Below are 25,972 nucleotides of genomic sequence, written 5' to 3' on the forward strand. Positions count from 1 at the left end.
GGGAGGAAAATCTATAAAATCTAGGCTGAATGTCCTGTCTTCAGAGTGGCTGGGTCCTGAAGGACTAAACTGTGAAAGGCCAGCACTGGGCAGGTGGGCAGGGAAAGCATTGGCACAATGGCCAGGGTGAGGGGAGGGCTGGGATCCCACAGCATAGCCGGGTAGGTAGTCCAGGGCAGGCAGATGATTTCTTTGGGATGTTTCCTCACTGTTACCACAAAGGGCACCTCCCCTAGTCCTGCTACTACTATAACAAACAAGGAATTCTCTGGGTACATACCTTCACAGCAAAGCAACGTAAGTCATACATTCAATTTTCCCCACCCACCAAGCCCTTGGGATTTGTCTCTGCCTTTCCTTGTCTTTCCACATCATGACCCAGTGACCCAAATGTTTATGAGTCACACTACTATGCCTTCACCCACTGCACCCTTAGGGACCATAACTAACAAGCAGGAATGAGAGTCCCTTGTTTGCCGAACGCAGATGCCCATCTTTCTTAAGGCTCAAAAAGCCATGAAGAAGATAAGCAAGAAGAGAGACCAGAGACAAAGGCCCTGACACAGGTTATTCAGTATGCAAGTATTTTTTTGACTCCACAGCCAGTTGCTTAATGAAACATAAAAGGGCAGCCAGAATACACACCCAAATGCAAAAAAGTAAAGGCAAACATAAAACATAAAATAAACCACACAATATCATGAACCCCAACAAAACTAAAAAATTGAAATCCAAAACCCCTCAACTTTATATATACACATATATATACTCATACATATGCATATATATAATTTGTTTTTGTTAGAAAGGGAGAACAATTGTTCAAAATCAACTGGGCAGGATGATGGGGCTGGGGAGTTGTCCTACAGAAGGGGGCCCAAAAATTCCCCCAGGAACAAAGAACACAATACAAAGAAAATAACCATCAATGCTCCTGAATAGGTCAGGAACTTCCAGAGAACAGATTGTCCCATCCTCAAACTGGCTTTTTTTTTCCTTTTTTTTTGTCTTTTTTTTCCATTTTCTTCTTTTGTTGTTGTTGTTTAGCACCTGTACAATAAAAATGTACCATCTCCAACCAGAGCCAGCCACAGTGAGGCCCTCTTGCCTTTGGATGGTACACACTCTCTACAAGGATTGTTCGGAAAAATAGCAATCGGTAGAAAAATAAGAACAAGAGTGGGAAAGACAATAGCACAGAGGGAGCAGGGACATCCTCCTCCTCCCTCCCTTCCTCTGTTGCAGAGCAGATCCAACATTGGAGGCCTAGAGATCCACAGGGAGGCCTGGAGGGCACACTCTTAGTCCTAGGACCCCAGCAATGGCGCTCAGGCTGGAGACTGGTGTCCTGCCCTCATCACCTCGGAAACGGGTGGTGCCCGATCACACATCTGACAGTCAATCTTTGAGCCCTCTACAGATTTCAGAGGAGAATGGGGGGGGGCAGAGAGAAAGGAGGGAGAAAAAAGAGGTGCTGTGAGTCTGGGAAGGGGGTAAAGATGGGGATGAGGGCTGGGAGGGGAGAGGCTCAGTGTGTAGAGGATGGGACATCAGGGTTAGGGTGCTGCAAGGCAAAAGATGCAAGAATAAACCCACATTGTGCACTCTGAGGGGTGCAGGGAAGAAAGCAAGGGAGGCACCTTCATCCCCCGAGTCCTAGTCTCAAAACTCTCTTTTTCTTAGAGTAATTCAGGAACCCCTCACCCCACAATTCTCCTCTCACTAGTAACACTAATCTCAAGATGGCAGGGCTGTTGCAAAGGGGAGGAAGAAGAAAACCTGGCAGGGGAGGGGGAGCACCAAAGCCTCAGGATTTACCCCCAGCCCCCCCAGCTCTGTGTCAGCAGCAGCCAGCTTGTTTACTCACACTAATGTCCTCTACCCTTCCCCAATGGTGGGAAACCAAGAGTGGAAATAACTGTCAGAGGAAGGGAGCAGCCCAAAGCTTATCCAGGAAGAAAGAAAGGAGGTAAAGAAAGTCCCTCAATACAACAAGTTGTCTCAAATTGTCACAGTGATACAGACTTATCAGAAACCAATGAAACAATACAAATTAAATACTAATAAAATAAATACTATGGAAGACAGAAGAGCACAGGGGGATGGAGGGAGGGCGCTTAGAGATTTGGGCTTTTCTTATTTCTCTTCAGGACAAGCTGTGGCCACCAGGCCCACCATTGGTCTTGGTCATAAGCAGAGGGACCAGTCCAAGGGGTCCTGGAGCCACCTGTCACCATCCCTGGATCTCTTGTCTTCAGATGTGGAGTTCAACTTTCCACTTCCATCACCAACCACAACAACAATGATGATGACAGGGAGATGAGAACTAACTGTAACAACAACAAAAAAAAACAAACCAAACCAAACAAAAAAAATCCAGTCACTAATGCTGGCATTGATAAGGCGGCTTCTTGTTGGTCCGTATTATTGCCTCATTCTGCAGTCTGGTGCTCGGTGGAGGAAGACATGGGAGGTGAGGGAAGGGTGAACCCAGGAGGAGAAAGAAGAACAGGGGGGGAAGCTGTTTCCCCGTCAACTGTTCCAAGACTGGAATTCCACCTCAGACCCTAAGAGCCGCAGCAGCTCAGGCTCATAGCGCACCAGCTCCACAGTCTCAGAGGAGCCTGGGGGAGACCTGTCCTCCAGGCCTCCGGGCCTCTCGGTAGGGGTCAGCAGCTGACTGGAGGCCACCTGCCTGTGGAACTCAGCTTTGGGCAGGGTGGTGATTTCCAAGTGCGGGAACCGGGCCTGAAAGATCCTGGAAGAAAGCTTCAGCCTCTTCAGGACATCGGTGAAGAGGAACCAGTTGCAGGGCCTGAAAAGGCAAGTACAGAAATTAGGAAAGCATACCTGTAATTCTGGATGCTCAAGAGGCTAAAATCTGAGGATCGTGGTTTGAAGCCAGTCTGGGCAGGAAATGCTGTGAGACTCTATGTCCCGTGAATCATTAAAAAGCCAGAAATGGAGCTGTGGCTCAAGTGGTAGAACACTAGCCTTGACTACAAACTGCTCAGTGACAGCACCCAGGCCCTGAGTTCAAGTCCCAGGATCAGCAAAAAGAAAAAAAAAAAGAATGAAAAAAAGAAAAGAAGTTAAGGAAGCAAGGATGGGAGGTGGGGCTGGGGAGCAGAAACTGGGGTGCACTAGAAGCTGGCTTTTTCTTTTACTGAGACTCACTGCCCCCTAAAACCACAAACTCTTGAGGCAAGTGTTTTCTCTTGTACCCTACAATGCCTGGCCCAGCTTGTAGCTGAACATCAGTGGGCACTTACCAGTTCTTCTATTAAAACAACAACAACAAGAAGCGGGTAAGAAATTGCCATTCCAGGACTGAAACCCTTAGCAAATTGTACCATGGCTTAACCTGTATCCCTGTGTCCTTAGGACTTATCTTCTCCTCAGCTCCCAACCCCTACAAACCCCATCTAGTTTCCCTTTCCTGTTCTCACTCCTGCTTCCCCCTGCCTCCTTGTTCTCCTAGATTTTCCCCAGCAGAGGGAGAGCCATGGAGAAAGGCCTAAACTGTGGGTAATCCAAAAGGCATTTCTCCTTGGCTCTGGAATGTATTAGCACCGTTGTTTCTGCAGGCTCAGGGCTCACATTACAGCCAGTCTGCCCTTGTAGAGCACACCCGACTGGGCGGCAGCCTGGGGACAGCTGGGTGGGGTACTGGCCAAACACACTGACTAAACAGGAAGAAACACTGCACCCTCGTGTTAGTGGTTTACAGGGCTCTCTCTCTCTCTCTCTCTCTCTCTCTCTCTCTCTCTCTCTCTCTCTCTCTCTCTCTCTCTCTCCTGCCATTCTACTGTGTCAGTTCCAGCTGTGGCCACTTCTGGCCTAGAAGACACTGTCAGACCCCAACTGGCTTCCCTTTGCCAACAGTCACCCTTCTGCACCCAACTCATCCTTGTAGGATCCTCAGTTACAAGTAGTGTTCTAACAAGAAAATCTGACCCTTTAGTCCCCCACTGAACAGTTTTCAATGGATCTCTAGTACCTCTAGGAAGTAACTCCAGATTCTTTTCTTTTCTTTTCTTTTCTTTTTCCTTTTTTTTTGTCAGTTATGGGGCTTGAACTCTGGGCTTGGGCGCTATCCCTGCACTCTTTTTTTTTTTTTTTGAATCTGGTCGTGGGGCCTGAACTCTGGGCCTGGGCGCTGTCCCTCAGCTCTTCAGCTCAAGGCTAGTGCTCTACCACTTGAGCCACAGCACCACTTCCAGCTTTTTTCTTATGTGGTGCTGAGGAATAGAACCAAGGGCCTCATGCATGCAAGGCAAGTGCTCTACCACTGAGCCACCTTCCCAGCCCCTCTTTTATTTTCTTGAAAAGGTATCACTATGTAGCCTAGGCCATACTAGAACTCTGATCTTTCTGCCTCAGCTTCTCAAGTACTAAAATTATAGGCATACACCACCATACCCAACTCTAATTCCTTAGCACAATATTAAGTAAGATCTTCCCCAAATAACCCTGTTTGACCTCTTTATCCTAAGCTGTAATCCCTTCCCCATGTACAACTAATGTGTGCCAATTTAAAAAAATCATTTAAGCCAGGCATCCTAGTCATCATGCCTGTAATCCTAGCTACTAGGTGGCTGAGATCTGAGGATTATGGTTCAAAGTCAGCCAGGACAGAAAAGTCCGTGAGAATCTTATCTCCAATGAACCACCAGAAAATTGGAAGTGGCATTGTGGCTCAAAGTGATTAGAGAGCTAGTCTTGAGCAAGAGTTCAAGACCCGTGACCAACAACCACAACAACAAAAATCATTTAAAAAATAGAACTCGGTAAGGGGAGGTACAGAAATGGAGGGACTAAGGGTGAACAAATGCAGCAGTGGTACTTACTGGATATTATGCTTCAAATGAACTATACAACTTGTGGGTGGGGATGGGAGGGAAAAACTGGGAGAGAGCAAGGAAAGGGGTGACATTGTCCAAAAAGAAATATACAGTACTCATTACCTGGCTTATGTAATTGTAACATCTCTGTACATCACTTTTATAGTAACAATAAACTAAAATAAAAAAAACAACTGAAGTATGTCTCAGGTGCTAGAGCACCCACCTTAAATGACAAAGTCAAGCAAGATGCAAGGTTTTGAGTTTAAACCCAAATACCAGCACCAAAACAAAACAAAAAACCCTCTACATAGGCTCAGGAGGTAGCTTGCCTAGTTTGAGGCCTTTGGTTCAACTCCCAGCAACATGCAAAAAAGAAAAAAAAATAACAAAACAAAAATGATATTGGAGCTGGGCGCCAGTGGCTCACACCTATAATCCTAGCTACTCAGGAGGCTGAGATCTGAGGATGGCAGTTCAAAGCCAACCCAGGCAGGAAAGTCAGTGAGACTCTCATCTCTAATTAACCACCAGAAATCTGGAAGTGGTGCTGTGGCTCAAGTGGTAGAGCGCTAGCTTTGAGCTGAAGAGCTGAGGGACAGAGCCCAGGCGCAGAGTTCAAGTGCCATAACTGGAAAAACAAACAAACAAACAACAACTACAAAAACAAACAAAAAATGGTATTGGCTAAACATAATGATAGCATGTCTAGCCAGACCCTGACCCACAATCCCTTTGTTGTAAATTCAATATTTCTTCAACAAAATGGCCAACTGTCAAGTCACACATTAGGAGTGGAGTGTTTTTATTAAGAGAAAGGGACAACAGGCACCATACCCTTGTACCACCACTTTTTAAAAATGGGGCAAACTCTTCAGAATATATCTGTTGGTACCTAGAATCTAGTCTTGTTTTGATGATTGAGAAAGTGCTTCTGAAACCCATAGGATCTCAGAGTCATTACTCCCTATAGTTTTTCTTTTTCAGAGCAGGGTCTCACTATGTAGCTCAGGCTGGCCTCCAACTCTCAGCCTCCATAGAGCATGGATTACAGGTATGCACCACTCACTACTTCTTAAAGACCCCCAAACATTCACATTGTGCTGCAGTTGTGGAAAAGGGTAGTTTCAGAACAAGTGCTGGAGGATGCCACATGAGGAAGCCAGTCCTGACAGTACCCAGTTCTTAGCTGGTAATATGCTTGGTCGCCCATGATCTTGTCTGCACCTGAAGCAGACAACCTGGTCCTTTTACTGCCTGTGGCCCAAGATCTTGTTTCAGAGTAGGAGGTACTGAATACTTTGGAGGAATTAATTAACTGTGCAATACTATATCCTAGAGGCCTGATCCCACCCTCAGGGATCAGCTTCTGCCCAGAAGAATAAGGACCAAAACTCCCTGAAACTTGAGCCCCACTGGTGTCATCATATAGGCTTTTAAAAATTCTTATCAGGCTGTGGGGGAAGGGATGCAAAGAAACTGGGGTCTAGAGATGAGTGTCATGCAGAGGGGCTCACCTGATGCAACCCGGTCCATCACTCACTCAGTTCCCCATATTGTGTAAACATGCTAATTTGCTGTTTTGGTTGTTTTTTTTTTAAGTGTGTGTGTGTGTGTGTGTGTGTGTGTGTGTGTGTGTGTGTGTGTGTGTGTGTGTGTGCGCGCGCGCTACTCCTAGGGCCTGAATTCAGGGTCTGGGTGCTGTCTCTTGAGCTATTTTATCCAAGGCTACCATTTTACCACTTGAGCCACAGTTCCACTTCTGGCTTTTTGGTGATTAATTGGAGATAGGGCTCACAGACTTTTCCTGCCTAGGTTGGCTTTGAACCGTGATTCTCAGATCTTAGCTCCTGAGTAGCTAGGATTACAGGTGTGAGCCACCACTGGTGTCCAGCTTCATTTGCTGTTTTTCAAAATAGGATCTATATTTTAAAAATTGATACCAAGGAAAAATTATCCTTGACCTTGTTTGTAATGCTATTTAGAAACTACCTAATGATGGAGGCTAAGAAGAAAAGGACAAATGACCCTGACTTTTCATTCTCCTACTCAGCACTTTCCCAAGCTGATACAAAGGGAAATGCAACAAAATCTACGGCCCCACAGGCTATCAAACTTCTTTGAGTCATAAAAAAAGAGTAAGTTGGACTCAGTTGAAGACTAAGTGTCAAGGATACTCTGTTCTCCGAAAATGGGTGAACCCCATTATCATCTGCACAGTCATCTGAGCTAGAGTGCTGATCACCTGGCCAACATTAAGGCTATGAGAAATGGGGTTGTGAATTGCTTAAGGACCCTAGTGGCTCTACAGCTATGGCAACCATATGTCCTGGTTTTTTCCCAGAATCTCAATTGCAAATATTCTGTCTGGCTCTTTCCAGAAACCACAAAAATGTTCCAGAGATTCTAATAGTTCAACCGTTGAAATATCTCCCAGATTATCTCTTATACACACTTAACAGTAAGCAAAACTTGCAGAGGGTAAAACTAGATTTGGGGCTTAGGAAATGCATACAATGGGGAGATACAGTACAGATCTAGAGGTCTATGTACCTCTAGTTTGAGTGGTAAGTTCCGCTCCATCTGCTACAAGATCAAGCTAGCTTTGTCATGTGCTATCTTTCCTATGCTCTAGCACTCATTTACTTGGGCCCTCTCCTGGAGAGCTTCACCATGCCTGGGAGGCTGGCCAGTAGTTGCTAGGATCCCGGTACGTGTTCCCTGTAGACCTCACACACACTTACCCTCGGGACACTGACACTTGAAGATTGTAACAAGGGAGAAGAGGTTTGTCTGAAAGTTCAAACATGAAGTCATCCTCTTCCACCTCTTCTCCTTGCTCAGAGCTCCCAGGAGGATTATTCAGGAGGTCACAGGTAAACCCATCTTTTTTCTCTGGAAGGTAGGTACACACGGGATTAGGACATAGATACAGGCACAAATTAAGGGAAAAGAAATGCTCTAAAACTACATAATGGAACTTTTTTAGGGAGCTGCTTAAGAGAAAAATGAGCAGGTCACAGGTCTCAAGGTGAGGTCAAGACTGGTTGACCCCAGTGGCTCACATCTTTGAGAGGACACAAGAAAGTTTTAGTCCTACAATGAAAAATAGTTTATGGCCAGAGATTCATTATATTACCTTACCCTCCAATGAGAAAAAGCCTGGCAATGCAAAGGATAACCCGTTCAGCTGCAGGAGACAGAAACCTGATCAGTAGTCAAGGGCAAGGTGAAAACACCCACCCTTATCTGGCTACAGATTTCTAAAGGTGCCTCACTGCCACGTCCTGAATTCCAGAGACTCAGGTGGTTTACTTCCTCAGGCCTGTACTTGGGAGTGGCCTGTTGAGTTTCTAACTCAGATTAGGGATGCTTAGGTCCTTTAATCTTTGGCCTTTGACCCGTTGGACAACTACCACAGAAAAAAGGTACGCTGACTCTCCCGAGAGAGAAAGCTTGGGCCCGAGGACTAGCAATCTCAGAAACAAGGTGTACCACATGGGGGCAAGGGAGGGAGAGAATTAATTAAAGCTGTTACACAAGGAGGTGAGTTCTTCTTAAGTGCTCATAGGGGCTTCTGGAGGGATTAACAGTAAGCAAGAGACAGGAAAAAGATCTTAGGAGAGAGAGTTTATGAAGTACCCAAGATGAGGAGTTGTAGAGGGATAGGGAAGGATGACTTTATCCTCATCAGTGTGTGATCTCCTCCTGATTCAGGCGAGTGAGGTCTGAATCTCAGGGAAGGTTAGGGCTCAGTATGAAAGAGACTGTAAACTACTGACAAAGAGGGATGGCGACTTCTGCAGGGTTACAGATACCTTTGAGAAGAATTAATGAGACCCAAACCAGCCCCCAGCCCCCAATCCCTGAATGGGATTCTTCACACTTAGAGCTTACCCAGCACAGAACTGCTGTAAAAATCCCAGGACACACCAGGATCGCCCTCGGCTCGGCCCTGAAGATCCGACAGGTGATCTGAAAAAAGAAGAGAAGGTGGTAACCCTAAGCAGATAGGCTGAAGAGGGAATGTGATGGAATGTCAGTGCATATGGGGCTGAGGGAATGAATGGAAGGAAGAAGGAAAGACAGCACAAGGAGCCAGAAGTGACCAGAAAGAGAGCTACTTCCTGCTCCCAGTCCAGAAATTGCAAACCACCAGCCAGGAGCCTAATCTAAGCCAACTGACTACCTGGAATCCAGCCCAATAAAAGAAAAAGATTCTTAGGGCTGGGAAGGTGGCTCAGTGGTAGAGCGCTTGCCTTGCATGCCTGAGGTCCTGGCTTCGATTCCTCAGCACCACATAAGCAAAAAAGAAAAAAACCGGAAGTGGCGCTGTGGTTCAAGTGGTAGAGCGCTAGCCTTGAGCTGAAGAGCTGAGGGACAGTGCCCAGACCCAGAGTTCAGGCCCCACGACCGGACCCCCCCCCCCAAAAAAAAAAAAGAAAGAAAGATTCTTAGCTGGGCAACGGTGATCATGCCTATAATCCTAACTACTCAGGAAGCTGAGATCTGAGGATTGTGGTTTGAAGCCAGCCTGTCGAGGAAAGTCTGTGAGACTCTTATCGCCAATTAACCACCAGAAAACCATTTTGGCTCAAAGTAGAAGAGCGCTAGCCTTGAGTGGAAAAAGCTCAGAGACAGCATCTAGGCCCTGAGTTCAAGCCTCATGATGGACAGGGCAGAAAAAAAACAAAGGAAAAGATTCTTGACAGGAGCTGGTGGCTCTTCTCTATAACCCTAGCTACTCAGGAGGTTGAGATCTGAGGGTCATGGTTCAAAGCCAGTATGGGCAGGAAAGTCTGTGAGACTCTTTTACCTCCAATTAATTATCAAAATGCTGGAAGGAGAGCTGTGGCTCAAGTGGTAGAATTCTAGTCGAGCACCGAAGTTCAGGAACAGCACCCAGGACCTGAGTTCAAGCCCCAGGACACTCTCTCTCTCTCTCTCTCTCTCTCTCATACACACACACACTCACACTCACACACACACACACACACACACACACACACACACACACACACACACACACACACACACTCCACACACAATTAATTTTAGTCATGGAGCTTGAATTCCAGGCCAGGTGCTGTCCCCGAGCTCTTTTGCTCAAGGCTAGCACTTTACCACTTTGAGCCACAGCGCCACTTCTAGTTTTCTAGTGGTTAATTAGAAGAGTCTCAATGCCTAGTCTGGCTTTGAACCATGATCCTCAGATCTCAGCCTCCTAGGAGTAGCTAGAATTACAGGTGTGAGCCACCAGCACCCAGTACCCCATCATTTTAAAACTGGTGGATTCACTTAAAATCAGAATGTCCAAACTTTTCATGAAGAAAAAATTCAGAAGATCTTCCGATAGAGCTCTGCATTCCTGCATGTCAACAGTTGGCTGGAGGGAGCCTGGACATGTGTGGGCTCCACATCTCACCCAGCCTCTTTTCTCTTTTACACATCAGTTCCAAGGCATGTAGTTTTGGGACCCCCTTTCTCAAATGGCCCAGGGAATTCCTCTACAAATAGAATCCTGGCCCCATCCCAGGATTTGAGTTCCTGCAAGTCCCAAACTTAATATATCCAGTCATTGACCTTTCCACATTAAAGTTAGCTAAGAAGCTGAAGATGGAGCTCAATGTACATGCTTAGCACATGCACGGTCCTGCGTTTAATTCCCAGTTTCAAAAAGATAAAAATAAAAAAATAAAGCTGTGGGTAGAGGAGGAAAGGGAGCAAAGATTGTATGATAGAGGGCAGAAATTTGTTCTAAGCACACTGTGTGCATATGTGGAAATATCACAGTGAAATTCTGATGTAGTACAAACAGATGTTATCTCAAAAAAGTAAAGAAAAATGAAGTAGAAAAATAAAAAGTGAAGCTGGGCATGGTAGCATGTATCTGGAATTCCAGCACTCAAAAGGCTGAGGTAGAAGGATTGTGAGTTTGAGGTTAGTAAATCTCTCTCTCTCTCTCTCTCTCTCTCTCTCTCTCTCTCTCTCTCTCTCTCTCTCTCTCTCTCTCTCACACACACACACACACACACACCCAAAGCAACCTAAGAGTGGTAGCATATGACTGTAATCCCAGCACTAGTGAGGCTGAGGAAGGAAGATAATAAATTTGAGGATAGGTTGCTCTACTTGAAAGTTTATACCCAAAAGAAATGAAGACAAGCATTCAAGTAAAAGACTTAGACACAAAAGTTCATAGTAGCTCCAACTCATGATGGTCAAAAACTAAAAACAGTCCTCCATCAAATGATGAACAAATAAAAAACAACAATGCAATCGAATATTATACAGCCATGAAAAGAGATGACATATTGGTACATGCTAGGACCTCGATGCTTAGATGAAAGAAATCACACACAAAAAAAAACAAAAACAAAAAACAGAATGCTAAAATGCCGTGACATGGATGAACCTTGAAAACACGATGCCAATTAAAGGAAGCCAGTCACAGAGACCACATTATGATTCTATTTATATAAAATGTCCAGAATAGGCAAATTCATAGAGATGGAAAGCAGATAGATAGCTTTGAGGGGCAGGGGGAAAGAGTAAAGAGCACTGACTGCTAAAAAGGATGGAGTGATAGAATGAGTAGAACGATAGAAAACTGAAGCCAGATGCGGGTAACAACTTAACATTATGAAGTTTATCTAAGTGTATAAAGTGGCTAAAATAACACATTTTGTCTTCCATGTATTTTACCACAAGGAAACAACTTTTTCTGTGCTTGATCTGGGGCTTGAACTCAGGGCCTGGGCATTTCCCTTGAGCTTTTTTTTTTTTTTTTGTCGGTCGTGGGGCTTGAACTCTGGGCTTGGGCGCTGTCCCTCTGCTCTTCAGCTCATGGCGAGCGCTCTACCACTTGAGCTACAGCGCCACTTCCGGTTTTCTGGTGGTTTATTGGAGATAGGAGTCTCACGGTCTCTCCTGCCCGGGCTGGCTTTGAACCGTGATCCTCAGATCTCAGCCTCCTGAGTAGCTAGGATTACAGGCGTGAGCCACCAGCGCCCGGCTTCCCTTGAGCTTTTATGCTCAAGGCTAACACTATATTACTTGAGCCACAGATCCACTTTGGCTTTTTCTGAGTAGTTTATTGGAGATAAGAGGCTCAGAGACTTTCCTGCCCTGGCTGGCTTTGAACCTCGGTTGTCAGATCTCAACATCCTGAGTAGCTAGGATAAGAGGCGTGAACCACAAGTGCCTGGCTGAAACAAATTTTAAAAAGTTACCTTTGGTGTTTAGATCTAAACAAAGACTATAGGACACCCTTAACCTTTTTTTGTGTGTGTCAGTCCTGGGGTTTGAATTCAGGCTCTGGGCACTGTCCCTGGGCTTCTTTTTTCTTGAGCTACAGCGTCACTTCTGACATATTTTTTGGTAGTTAAGTGGAGATAAATCTCACAGACTTTCCTATCTAGGCTGGATTTGAACTGTGATCCTCAGATCTCAGCCTGCTGAGTAGCTAGGATTCCAGGCATGAGCTGCTGGCACCCAGATCCCTTAACCTTCTGGTTTGTTCACTAGGCAGCACGTCATTACCTTAGTCACACCTGGACAACAAGCAGTCCTACCAGCTTCCACAATTCAACAGTGCCATCTGGGGGCACACATGGCCCAGCCATCGCCAATAAGTCATTAAGGACAACTGGCAAGCTGAACCATGTGGTTGCCACCAACCCTCAAGTGACACCTGGGTAACAAGACAGGAGAAAGTCCAAAGGGCACAGGTGAGATAAGGGAGCCACCTGCAAATGAAATCCCAGGAGGAAGTTGGCAGCCATTCTGAAAGAAGTGGAGCTCATTTCTTTAGATGGAAAGTATCACCACTACCATCACCACCCAAAGTACCCTCCCTGTGGGGTGTCCTAGCAGCAAGAACTGCCAGCTGTTGCAAGCTACCAAACCTACTCCTTTCAGTCAACTTCTAGGCAACAAAAGGGTCCCCCCTAGTAGGAAAAGGCAGACAGCAAGGAGTTTTCAAAGCAATGGCTGAACAACCAGAATATGAAACCTTTAAGTCATGGATATTAGAGCTTTTGTGTGTTCCATGTAAAACCTGTAGGCTTCTGTGTCACTTGAGAGTTGGAAGCAGTTTCTTTCAGAAACAGCTGCTTGTTAGTTGTGTGTGCTCTGAACCTAGCCTTGAGTTTGGTGTTATGGGGGATAAAGGTTTGAGATGGGAAGTTCTCAAGAGGCAGGGAACAGCAATGGTACAGGCTAAACACTATACTGAAAATGAACTATACAACTTTGGGCAGGGGTGGGAGGGAAAAACTGGTAGAGAGCAAGGGAAGGGCTGACATTGTCCAAAAAGAAAAGTACTCATTACCTGACTTATGTAACTGTAACCCCTCTGTATATCGCCTTTATAATAGCAAATAAAACATTTTTAAAGACAGGGTCTTTGTTTGCTATTGTACCTAAACCCAGTGTCTGGCACATAACAAGATCTTAAGTAATATATGGGGAAGGAAAGAGGAAAAAAGTAAAGACGATGGGGAGGACAGAATCACAAGCAGGTGAGATTATAAAGTGCTTGCTCAAGCAGCATGCCAAAACACATGCACTCAAATGCTGGCTGTCCCCTTTCTCCCACAAGAGGTCACACAAGGATTCCAGCACAGCAGTCCCAGCTCACTGCATTCCTGGGCTCTTCTCTAGGAACTACCTTCAGAGCCTCTGGCACATTCCTCTAATTCTCTCCATTGCCTGCAAATCATTGTCATGGGCAGGTGAACCTGCCTGTCTGAGACAACCCCATGTGAACTGGAATGAGCAAAGAAGCTAAAGTGGGATCAGGCTCTTAAGTGGCACATGGGAGTTACCTGTTCTGGTACTCCTGCAGCTTCAATACATACACATCATTTATTTACATACAATCAAGATGAACTGTGAGCTACCTTTTTCTTGATTCTTCCTACCTCCATCCAACACAACATTCAATCTTTTACTATTTTGTATATGTGCGTCTATGCCACTCATGGGGCTTGAACTCAGAGCTTGGATGCTGTCCCTGAGCTTTTGTGTTCAAGGTTAGCACTCTACCACTTGAGGTACAGATCTATTTCTGGCTTTTTTGGTGGTTAACTGGAGATAAGAGTCTCATGGACTTTATTGTTTGGGCTGGCTTTGAACTTCAATCCTCAAGATCTCAGACTCCTGACTAGCTAGGATTAAAGTTGTGAGTCCACAGTGCCTGGCCAGTCTTTACTATTACCATTTCTGTGAAAAAGTACCCTGGGCTCATCCATTCCACTTGTAGGTATACACTTAAGAGGTATGACACGGGGCTGGGAATATGGCTTAGTGGTAAAGTGCTTGCCTAACATGGATGAAGCCCTGGGTTCCATTTCTCAGTACCACATAAACAGAAAAAGCCAGAAGAGGTGCTGTGGCTCAAGTGGTAGAGTGCCAGCCTTGAGCAAAAGAAGCTTAGGGACAGTGCCCAGGCCTGAGTTCTAGCCCTAGGACTGGCAAAAAAAAAAAAAGAGGCATGACAATAGACAACCAAATACTTGTACACGTTCTTCTAGCTGCATTACTGACAATAGCCAGAAGATGGACACAGTCCAATGTCGAGCAATGGATAAACAGATAAACAAGTGGGGTTTTACAATGGAATACTATTCAGTCATAAAAGGGAATGAGTACAGACACATACTCATACATGAATGGGCCTTGAAATCAGTACACTCTACATCAGAAGTCAGACACAAAGGCCCTGGGTTGTAGGATTCTGTTTATATGAACTGTTTAGAATAGGTGTCTCCAGAGAGCTAGAATGCAAATTAGTGGCTGTCAGGAGTAGGAATGAAAGGAGACAGGGGAGCAACTGCATAATGAGTATAGGATCTCATGTAGGGGTGATGAAAATATTTTGGAGCTAGATAGAGATGCGTATAGAGATGATGGTTCCAATTTACTGAATGCACTGTCACTAAAATGATTCACTTTATGCAGATAGTACTGGAAGTTGGACTCAGGGTCTCATACTTATTAAGCTCTCTACCTTGCAAGCCACAGTCCCTGTTGCTTTTTTTTTCATGGGGCTTGCACTCGGGCCTGGGCGCTGTCCCTGAACTCTTTAGCTCAAGGCAAGCACTCTACCACTTCCAGTTTTATGATTGGAGGTAAGAGTTTCATGGACTTTCCTGCCTGGACTGGCTTTGAATCAGGATCCTCAGATCTCAGCCTCCTGAGTAGCTAGAATTACAGGCATAAGCCACTGGTGCCCAGCTCATGTTGCATTTTTTAATATAGTGCCTTGCATATAAGCTCAGTCCTGCCTAGACCACAATCTGCCTATTTACTCTCCCCACATAGCGGGAATGACAGACTCATGTCACACTATCCAGCTATTGAGATAGGTCTCCAGTTCATGCCTGGGCTAGTGTCATACTGTAATTCTCCTGATCTGTACCTCCCAAGTTAGCTAGAATTACAGGTGTGAGCTACTGTTACTGAACAACTAAACTGTTCACTTTGTAAACTTTTTTTTTTTTTTTTGGTCGTGGGGCTTAAATTCTGGGCCTGGGCACTGTCCCTGCGCTCTTCAGCTCCAGATGAGCACTCTACCACTTGAGTTGCAGCGCCACTTCTGGTTTTCTGGTACTTAATTGGAGATAAGAGTCTCATGGGGGCTGGGAAGGTGGCTCAGTGGTAGAGTGCTTGCCTTGCATGCATGAGGCCCTGGGTTCGATTCCTCAGCACCACATAAGCAGAAAAAGCTGGAAGTGGTGCTGTGGCTCTAGTGGTAGAGCGCTTGCCTTCAGCTGAACAGCTGAGGGACAGTGTCCAGGCCCAGAGTTTAGGCACCATAACTGGCAAAAAAGAAAAAAAAAGTCTCATGGACTTTCCTGCCCTGGCTGGCTTTGAACCAGGATCCTCAGATCTCAGCCTCATGATATTTCAGCCAGGATTACAGGCATGAGTTACCAGCACCCAGCTGTAACCATTTTTTTTTTGTCCTCATACTGGGGCTTTAACTCATGGGCCTGGAACACTTCCTTGGCCTTTCTTTCTTTTTCTTGCCAGTCTTGAGGCTTGAACTCTGGGCCTGTGTGCTGTCCCTAAGCTCCTTTTGCTTAAGGCTCTACCACTTGAGCCACAGCTAAACTTTTGGCTTTTTTGGTGATTTGACTGGAGATAAGAGTCTTACAAGCTTTCCTGCCTGGGCTGGCTTTGATCATCAGATCTCAGCCTCGTGAGTAGCTAGAATTACAGGTGTGAGCCACTATCACCAGCTTGGCATTTACTTTTATAGTTATGCTATAACACTTGAAGCATGCCTCTAGTTCTGCTTTTTTTTTCTGGTAGTTAATTGGAAATAAGAGTGCCACAGACTTTCCTGTCTGGGCTGTCTTCAAATTGCAGCCCTCAGATCTCAGCCTCCTAAGTAGCTAGGATCATAGACATGAGCCACAGTGCTTGGCTTCAACTGTGCACTTTTCTAAAAATTTATTTATTTTTATTATCTTGAAGTAGTTGTACAAAGGAGGATGCCATTTAACAAAGAAGTTTATGAATACAATGTATTTTGATCAATGACATCTCTTTCAACATTCTCACCTATCTCTCCCTTACCCTAAACTGTTGGCTTTTTTTTTTGGTGGCGGGGGGCGGAATGTCATTCGTGAAGCTTGAACTCAGGGCCTGAAAGCTGTTCCTGAACTATTTTGCTCAAAGCTAGATCTCTACCACTTTTAGCCACAGCATCACTTCCTAACTGTTCATTTTTATCTGATTAATTTTATATTTCATGAATTTTCAACACTTTTTTAAAGCACTTTTGGCATTCCATTTGTAAGAACAGAGCCTTTCAGCTCTGCATGAGTGGACATCGTCAGACTTTCTCTAGTTCCTTGGGTCCCATCACATCCTTTCCCACTTCCTTCAGCTAAGTCACTAGCTGAGGGTCATGAAAGGAGTGAAAAACAACAACAAAAAGGAGCAGTCTTCAATATAGAGCCATATAGCAGAGGTCTCTGGCAGAAAAAACAAAAACCTGTGATTCAGTAACTTGCTAATAACCCTTTCATCAGTGAAAAGAAAAGCAATCCCTGGACTTCCTCGGATGCCCCAGTCCAAACTGTGACAATTCCTCCAATCCCCACTCATTTCTTCCACTAATAGGCAAAATGAGCCTGTTTTCCTCTGTTAGTCTTTTCTTCAAAGGGTTAACGGTAAATCAGTCACAGTCATTCTACAATTTGGCCCAATGGAGAAGCCTTTCAAAGGCTTCCTGGGGGTTCAGACAGTTTGGTGCTCCAAATCTAAGAATGATATAGAGAAGATTTACTGACTGGCCTCCAGTGCCCAGCACAGCACCAAAAATCTAACAGATGCTCAATAAATGGATGAGCAGACAAACAAATGAGGTAGTACCACTTCAACTTTCATGATCTCAGAAATGGGCCTCACTTGAAGTTAACTCAGCCTAAGAAAATGTATATTGCCAGGTGCTGGTGGCTCAAGCCTGTAATCCTAGCTACTCAAGGAAGCTGAGATCTAAAGCTCATGATTTGAAGCCAGACTGGGCAGGAAAGTCTATGAGACTTTATCTTAATCAACCACCAAAATGCTGAAGTGGAGCTGGGGCTCAAGCAGTACAGTGCCAGTCTTGAGAAAAAAACAAAGCTAAGGGACATAGCCCAGGACCTGATTCAAGCCCTAGTAACATCCTTCCCCCCCCCCCACACACAAGAAAAGAAAACACATTTACAACCCTGATCCATCACCAGCATCTTCTGCCAAACAAAAGGACTGACTTCCCAATACCTGTGCCTCTCCTTTGTGTACTTAGAAGACAATTCTCATCCCAGACAAACATTCTAGGACAGGGGCCTTGTGCAAAGTGAAGAAAGCTGTACAGGAGGCATAACCCTCATGCTCAGTTTGTCCACCTGCACAAAACAGAGCCCTTTGAGTATACCCTACAGAGATTCACCTTCATTTTCTGCCCAGTGGACTCTCTACCAGAGGAAGATGGAGACAATTAATATACAGAAAGTGTGGTCAAGCAAATGCTTGGGGATGGAAAGCAAAACACTTTTAAAATACTTCAGCCTATTGGGCAAGCTTAAAAAAAATCCAAAGCTCAAGCTTGGCACCAGTGGCTCACGTTTGTAAGCCTAGCTACTCAGGAGTCCGAGATCTGAGGATCATACTTTGAAGCCAGCATGGGCAGAAAAGTCCCTGTCAGACTCTTATCTCCAATTAACCACTCAAAAACCAGAAGTGGAGCTGTGGCTCAAAGTGGTAGAATCTTGAATAAAAGAGTTCAGGAACAGTGCCCAGGCCCTGAGTTCAAGCCCCACAACCAACAAAAAATAAAAAAAATAAAAAAATCCAAAGTCCAGGCAAATGTACCCAGGTACTTCCCTTATCCTCATCTTTTATGTATTCCTTTGTGGCCACTACCCCATATACCTAATAGCTCATGGAGAATGAGTGGGAATGAGTCCAGGGATGAAAAGGAGGAGAGAATTGGATGCAGGTAGCTCACTCTTATACTCTTAAACTACTCAGGAGGCTGAGATCTGAAGATCATGCTCCAAGGTAGCCTGAGCAGGAAAATATGTGAGATTCTTATCTCCAGTTAATTACCAACAAAGCCAGAAGTAGAGCTGTGGCTCAAGTGGTAGAGTACTAGCCTTAAGGAAAAAAGTTCAGGGACAGCACCCAGGCACCAAGGCTCTAAGTTCAAGGCCCAGGACAGTATGAGAGATACAGAGATAGAGAGATAGAGAGAGAAAGACAGAGAGAGAGAGAGAGAGAGGGAGAGGGAGAGAGAGAGAGAGAGAGAGAGAGAGAGAGAGAGAGAGAGAGAGAGAGAGAGAGAGAGAGAGAGAGAGAGTTCTGGGCTGGAAAGACCCCCAATGATGGATGAGCAACATCATGAATGCACTCAATATTACTGAATTATTCACTTTAAAATCATCATGTTAGGTGAATATTGCTTTGATGTTTTAAAAAGTCCCTGAGTATTATCCTTTCACCCTCCCCCCTACCTACATGATCTTTGGGCCTAAGTCTCTCTTCCTGGGGCCTGCTGACCTCTGTACATGCCTGACTCCTTTAGGGTATCAGGCCAAGGTTATAGCTTGGCTTATTACAGCTTTCCACAACAGCCAGATAAAGCTCTTGACTTTGCACAGAGAAGAGATGGCCCAGTCTATAACACTCTATCAGCTTTTGGCTCCCATTAGTAAGCTGGCTGCATGCCTATAAATTGAGAAATACTGACAAGACCTGAATGCATGTGCTCTGCCTGGACAGGCTAGGAGTGTTGCATTCACAAATCTCAGAATCGTGCAACATGGACTAGCATGCAAGTTAGCTAAGGAGGTGTTAGAAGGCTGGCTAGGACTTAGGATAAGTTGACAGAAATAAGTGGGTAGTGCTGGAGACATGACCAAAGTGGTAGAGTTGCTTGACTGTGAGTGCAAAGCCAAGAGTTCAAACCTTAATACCACCAGATTTTTTTTTTTTTTGAGGATTAAAAAAAGTAGATCCTAGAGCTGGGCACTGTGCCTATTCAGGAGGCTGAGATCTGAGGATCGCAGTTCAAAGCCAGCCTGGGCAGGAAAGTCTGTGAGACTCATCTCCAATTAACCACCAGAAAACTGGAAGTGGTGCTGTGGCTCAAAGTGGTAGCCTTGAGCTGAAGAGCTCAGGGACAGCGCCTAGGCCCAGAGTTCAAGCCCCATGACCGACCAAAAAAAGAAAAGTAGATCCTTAAGAGAAAGAAGGGAGAAAGATGCTTATTTCCATTTTGTTGTATGTGTGTGCCAGACCTGGAGCTTGAACTCAGGAACAGGGTGCTGTCCCTGAATATTTTTTGCCCAAAGGCAAGTGCTTTAACACATGAGCCACAGCTCCATTTTTGGATATTTTTTTGTGGTGCTTAATTGGAGAAAAGTCTTAAAACTTTCCTGCCCAGTATGGCTTCAGACCATTATCTTCAGATCTCAGCCTCCTGAGTAGCTAGGATTATAGGTATGAGCCACCAGTGCCCAGTGCCAATTTTTTAACTACTAGAAAAATGATTTCAACATTCAAATTCCCTTTGGAATTTTAAAGAAGGTATAGAAATGGGTTTATTTGCTTCCTAAGGCAGTCAGAGATTTTTCTTGAACTCAGGGATTGCCAAGACCTTCTAGAGGGTAGTATCTAGTGCAGAGAGGAACCAGGAGTAGTTGTTCAGACAGACAGAGTTTCATGTTGAGCTCTATCATGCTGAAATTCTTGGGATGCACAACAGCGTCACATTCTCCTAGGAATCCAGTGAAGCACAGACAAGGTTTGTATGTAGTTTGACAGTACATGTATGTGTGTGCTGTATGTAGGAAGAAGCCACAAAGATATACTCCTGGTGACAGCTCAGCTAAAGGGGGAAAATATCATCCCTGGGTCAGAATAAATGAACATCCCAAACTTTCTTTGGGAGCTGGGGACCTAGAACTGAAGAGAGGAAAATAGGAAAGGCAGCCCTTCTATCTGCTAGCCTGAAGCCTATTCTGCAGAGTTTCATCAGATTGAGAAAAAGTCAAAATCTCCTATCACCCTCTGCTCTCCCCATAGGTTGAACAGTACAGAGGAAACAAATTCAGTGTCTGAGGCTAGTCCCTAGGACACCAGCTGCCAGTCCAACCCATGCTTACCTCTGAGAAAGCGCTTCATGGTGTCACTGCTAGCCAGCTTCATGGCTGTCTGACCTGAGTAGGTAGCCAGTGTGGGATCAGCCCCGTAGGACAGCAGGAGCCAGATAGTTTCCAGGTTGTCATTGACCACAGCATCATGAACTGGTCTGTGGAAGTTACAGAGGGTGATGATAATAGGACCCAAGTGGAACCCGGGCACCTGGGCCACATACTTTTACTTGAGGAAAAAGAATGAAAGGATTCTATGGCAATCTCAGAATAATATGGGCTGAGACAGGACAGGACAGCCACCTCTGGCCCACAACCACCTATCCTAACTGCCCACCACCTTCTTTCTCAGTTCCTGTTCTCTTTCCCATTACTCTCTCTTATCATCTTCTGCATCATGGGACAATCCCTATTGCACAGTGTGGTTTCACTGGTGGTTCTGGAGTCTAGTAGTCAACACTCCATGATAGAGCTAAAGTTAAAGCAGATGCAAGGAGGAAAAATAGAAGATCCAGGTCACTTCCAAATGGCAGGGATGAGCAGAATAACTCCACTTACACCAAAAAGGCAGTGGCCAGGCAAAGCCTTTTGGTCTGGGTCCTTCTACTTGGTATTCATGTCTGTTTTACCCAGGAAGTAGAACAGAGAACATGTACAATATCTCTAAGACACAGAAGGTATATTTTTTAAAGTGCATAGAGTTCAAATTAGAAAAATCAAATCTAACCCAGAACCACTGTCTAAGGATTGGGAGTTGCCTAGATAACATGACCATGTATTATTTGTCTAGCTCACAGCATAAACGCTATGCTAAGAGCTGCTATTTTGAGTCTTTAAACTCCCATTTCCTACATGGAGAACAGGAATGTTTCCCTTTTTTTCTCTCCCGACTTTAACCCCGTTCTACTAAAATAAATCCTTGCTAAAACTTTCCAAAAAAGAAAATTCAAATCTGGAAGGAAGGCCGAGTGGATTCTCTTATGATAGCTGGAGGGGATGTGATGAGCTGTGGACCACCTCAGCTTCCTGTTAGAGCCAAGATGGACCGGCTAATCAAGCAACTCATTGGCTCCTGCTCAAAACCAGTTGGTTCTTCAGTCCGCAGAAGACTTTCTAGAGGCTCCCTGGCAAGAGCTCTGAGCAACTTGCCACTTGCCGTGCTACCAAGGTCTAGGTTGTGGCAAGATCTAACAAGTTGGGGATTGGACCGGGGATAGGGGAAAGGGTCTTGAGGAGGAGCACCCTTCTTGCCTTGTGCCATCCTGTGCGCTGCAGTTCACATTAGCCCCATGCTCCAGCAGGATGTTCAAGATGTCAGTCCAGCCCCGGGAACAAGCCTCATGCAGGGCCGTGTAGCCAGCATTATCGCGGTGATTCACATCCTCGCTGTCCTTCTGGAGACAATAGAGAACCACATCCTGTGGGGACACAGACACCTCTGTGAGCAAAGAGAGCTCGAAAATTCTTGACATCATTCCAGTTAAGACTCAAAGCTCCCCAAATGTCTTGAGGAGTCTCACAGCCTGCCCTTCATATGGAGGATTGGAAGGTACATCTTGAAAATCTTCACATGGGGCTGGGAATGTAGGTTAGTGGTACAGTGCTTGTCTAGCATGCATGAAGCCCTGGGTTCGATTCCTCACTACCTCATAAACAGAAAAATGGCAGGGCTGGACAGAGTGACTCCACTTACACCACATAAGGCAGTGGCCAAGTGGTAGAGTGGTAGCCTTGAGCAAAAGAAGTGCAGGGACAGTGCCCAGGCCCTGAGTTCAAGCCCCAGGATTGCAAAAAAGAATTTCCACATGTTTTCTATACAGTATTTCCAAACCTTTACAATTTTTTTTCTTTTTAAACATCAAAGGGTTACCAAGTGTGCCTACAAAATCTAATAAAGCAAGGTCTTTAGATCTGAAGCTTTGGTGGCTGCTGACACATACATTGGATGGGGGCATGGCTTAAAAGTGGTAGAGCTGAGTATGTGAGTGGGCCGGAGTTCAATTTTCAATATCACACACACACACACACACACACACACACAAACTTTGTCAGCAAAGTTACTTCTAATCCTCCATTGCTAGGGCCGCAGCTCTGGGCCATGCTCGTGTAATGTAGAGAGATTTCTTATGACCAAAAACACTCATGGACATGGTGGTTATTGAGGTGAGATCTTCAGAGACTCTTCCCTGCCCACCCAAACCTCACATACCCAAACCTCATCTTTCTGAGCTTTGTGAGCCAGTCCCAGAGTAGGAAACTGAGACACAGGGTGGCAAGTACACCTGCTGATGTGAAGTCAAGAACAAAGAGCAAAGAATTGTTTTAAGTACCATTCCTAGATGCTGGACTCAGCAGGAACAGTGTTCATGCCAGAAAATCAGTTCCAGCCCTTCCCTTAAGTCAGGATTGTTCCAAGTGCAATCCAGTTCTCATTCATTCATACTTTCATGCTAACCTTCCTTGGGCTGAACAGGTATGACCAGAGGCAGAACTTAGGCAATGTAAGCACTCTAGCTAGTGTGGGATAAGGATGTGAATAAGCTGTGATGGGGAGCTGGCAGCCTTATGGGTGACCTGGTTTGAAAACAAGTTACTTGCTAAGGCACTGGAATCAGCCATCTCTGGTATGGGGCACTCCAGCTCTTCCTTTTGGCTGACCTAGAGCACTGTGTGCCTATTGCAGGCACTGCTACCAATGTACGGACACTGGCCTGCTGCCTTTACCTGAGACACACTGGGAAAAACACAAGGCTTCCATCCTTACCAATGCAGATGTCCACCTCTTGCCCAAGGCCCCAGACTATTCCTCCTACCCACCCAACAGCCTCTAGCAAGGTCTTCTTTGTTCCTCTAATGGCTGCCTATTTCATATTTTTTTCTCTGGTGAAAGAAAAGTATCCTTGAGGACAGAAATTAGTCATCACCTTCCCTTCAGGTCTCCCTTGGCTATCATGCAGGCACCACACTATGTGTTCAAGAAAGATGGCCTGGGGGCTGGGAAGGTGGCTCAGTGGTAGAGCGTTTGCCTTGCATGCATGAGGCCTTGGGTTTGATTACTCAGCACCACATAAGCAGAAAAAGCCGGAAGTGGCGCTGTGGCTCCAGTGGTAGAGCGCTAGCCTTGAGCTGAAGAGCTGAGGGACAGCGCCCAGGCCCAGAGTTCAGGCCCCATGACTGGACCCAAAAAAGAAAGAAAGAAAGGAAGGAAGGAAGGAAGGAAGGAAGGAAGGAAGGAAGGAAGGAAGGAAGGAAGGAAGAAAGAAAGAAAGAAAGAAAGAAAGAAAGAAAGAAAGAAAGAAAGAAAGAAAGAAAGAAAGAAAGAGAAAGGAGCGAAGGATAGACTGGAGGGAAGTATAGAAGGAAGGAGAGAGGGAGGAGTAACGCTAGAGGGAGGGGAGGAGGGGGAGGGAAGAAAAGAGGGAAGAGAAAAAAAGAGAAGGGAAGAGATGAGAAAGAAATAGAGAAAGAATGAAGGAAAAAGAATGAGAGAGAAGAGAGGAGAGAAGGGAGAGGAGAGAGGGGAGGGAACGAGAGAGAGAGAGTGAGAGCGAGAGAGAGAGAGAGAGAGAGAGAGAGAGAGAGAGAGAGAGAGAGAGAGAGAGAGAGAGAAAGAGAGAGAATATGAAGTGTTTGACGGGGGAGACATTGTCAGCTCTCCTGTACTGACCACCTTAGCTAGGAGTGGCAGGCAGGCTTGAAACATATCACTTATAGGTATGGAAGGTCTTGAAAGGGCAATATAGTTTGTAACTCAGCAACTACATGCTAGGAGGAAATCATCAAGGTGGAGGACAAAGATACATGGTCAAGGGAGTTCATATCAACAAAAAGTGAGGAACAGAATTGTGTGCCAATACAACCTAATCATGCTAGATGATTAAATTCACTGGCACTTGACAATCAAAAAACTCTGGTTTGCACGAAGACACATATTCATAGAGTTGGCTATATCATTAGCTTTCTCATCTGTAAATTAGAAATAAATATCTACCTCTCCAGGTTTACTAAAATCAAAGCTCTTCACATGGCAAAAGAGGTGTCAGCTGACAGCTGCCTTTCTTGCTTTCATTTCCATGTGTAAGGAAGACAGTTCAAGGTGGGGTTAGCTCTGCTTTGCCCCTTGAAGGTGCTCTTGATCCCTCTACCTGAAACCCAGGAAGCTGGAGGAGATGAAGCAGGAGCAATAATCACCCCTTGCTCTTCCATGTCAGAAAGCCACCACACAGGGAAATTTAAGACAACATGAAAAATCCCAAAATCCACTTCCTAGTCTAGGAATGTAGACGATGATATTGTGTTACCATCTCAATTACATTCATCTCAAACTGACATTCAAATGAGCCTGCATTCCCACACACTGAAATCAGACAAGGAGCAAGGCAGCCTCCCAGGCGATGTGGACAATGGAGACAGGCCAGCCTGACACAAGCCCCACAGGGGTCAGTGCAGAGATCTATTCAGGCCAATGGCAGCCAATGTAGCTCAGCACCCTGGGATCTCACTTACCTTATAGCCCAGACGAGCTGCCCGCTGCAGTAGGGTCTCACCAGCATTTTTGTTCACTATGAGCCGCCGTGCTTCTGGGGGGATCTGTCGAGCTGTAGGTGACTCTGAGACTTCCTCTGGGCCGGCACTTCGGGACTTAGAGGGTATACATGGTTCTGTGGGCTTTGCTGGGGTGGGAGATTTGACAGATCGTGTTTTCAGCTGGGTCCAACGACCTTTCCCCTGGAAAGCATAGATGCAATCCTTGGTCAGGCTAGGCTGCATGTCTCATCCATCATAGCCATGTCACTCGCCTGCCTAGGCCATCTCACTTGGTTAACAGTACCCCAGATGGTCCAGACCACTGTCAGCTTTGGGACTAGAGGCTGGGCCAGTCACTAGCTATGAGAGGTATTTCCAAGACCAGCACTGCTTCCTGTACTTTTCTGCCTGTTGGGAGGAAAGGAGGAGAGGTACAAAAAGCATTAGATTCTCAGCCCTATAAACCATGAAATGATGAAGGGACTAGAAAACAGGAGTGGAGAAGATATCCAAACTTCTCCCAGGCACACTGCATGTCTTTTCTACGTGCCTCAAACTCACTCACTGAGGTTTGAATAAGCCTCCTTGAAGCTTGGTATCTCTTAACTATCGACAAAGAACAGCAGAGACAACTGACTAGAGTCACAGTTCCTAATACCTTCACTCTTGTTGCAAACAATCCCCCCCCTTCATCCAACCTCATAGGGTTTTTCCCACCTTTCACCACACCACATCTTCAGATCATGCTCAGGTCCACATGGGGTAGTGGAACAAATCAGCTTGGAAAGCAGACAGGGCTGGGTGTGAAGCTTGCCTCTGCTATTAACTAGCAAGACATGGGGGCATGGCCTCACTTTTTCCTGTGCACAGTGTTTTGAAATACTGAATGATTACTAAAGTTGCAGAACTACCACATGGCAGGAAAGTTTTATACTCATGAGTGACTCC

The 25,972-nt window shown here is 45.5% G+C and overlaps 1 protein-coding gene across 3 annotated transcripts in view; it reads right to left on the minus strand.

Moving 5' to 3' along the window:
- Window positions 1-555: 555 nt before the first annotated feature.
- The window catches only part of Bcorl1 (BCL6 corepressor like 1), an 80,670-nt gene continuing 55,253 nt past the window's right edge, over window positions 556-25,972 (minus strand). For all 3 annotated transcript variants that reach the window (XM_070039741.1, XM_070039742.1, XM_070039743.1), the window contains 6 exons: window positions 25,004-25,225; window positions 21,749-21,915; window positions 20,510-20,655; window positions 8,742-8,819; window positions 7,589-7,739; window positions 556-2,815 (listed from right to left, as the gene is read on the minus strand). In XM_070039741.1, coding sequence (XP_069895842.1) covers window positions 2,533-2,815; window positions 7,589-7,739; window positions 8,742-8,819; window positions 20,510-20,655; window positions 21,749-21,915; window positions 25,004-25,225 — 1,047 coding nt within the window. In that variant the 3' untranslated portion in view covers window positions 556-2,532. The remainder of the gene's footprint in view (window positions 2,816-7,588; window positions 7,740-8,741; window positions 8,820-20,509; window positions 20,656-21,748; window positions 21,916-25,003; window positions 25,226-25,972) is intronic.

The sequence above is a fragment of the Dipodomys merriami genome, unplaced genomic scaffold (assembly GCF_024711535.1).
Source record: "Dipodomys merriami isolate MVZ:Mamm:240054 unplaced genomic scaffold, mDipMer1.0.p SCAF_3, whole genome shotgun sequence".
Classification (NCBI taxonomy): domain Eukaryota; kingdom Metazoa; phylum Chordata; class Mammalia; order Rodentia; family Heteromyidae; genus Dipodomys; species Dipodomys merriami.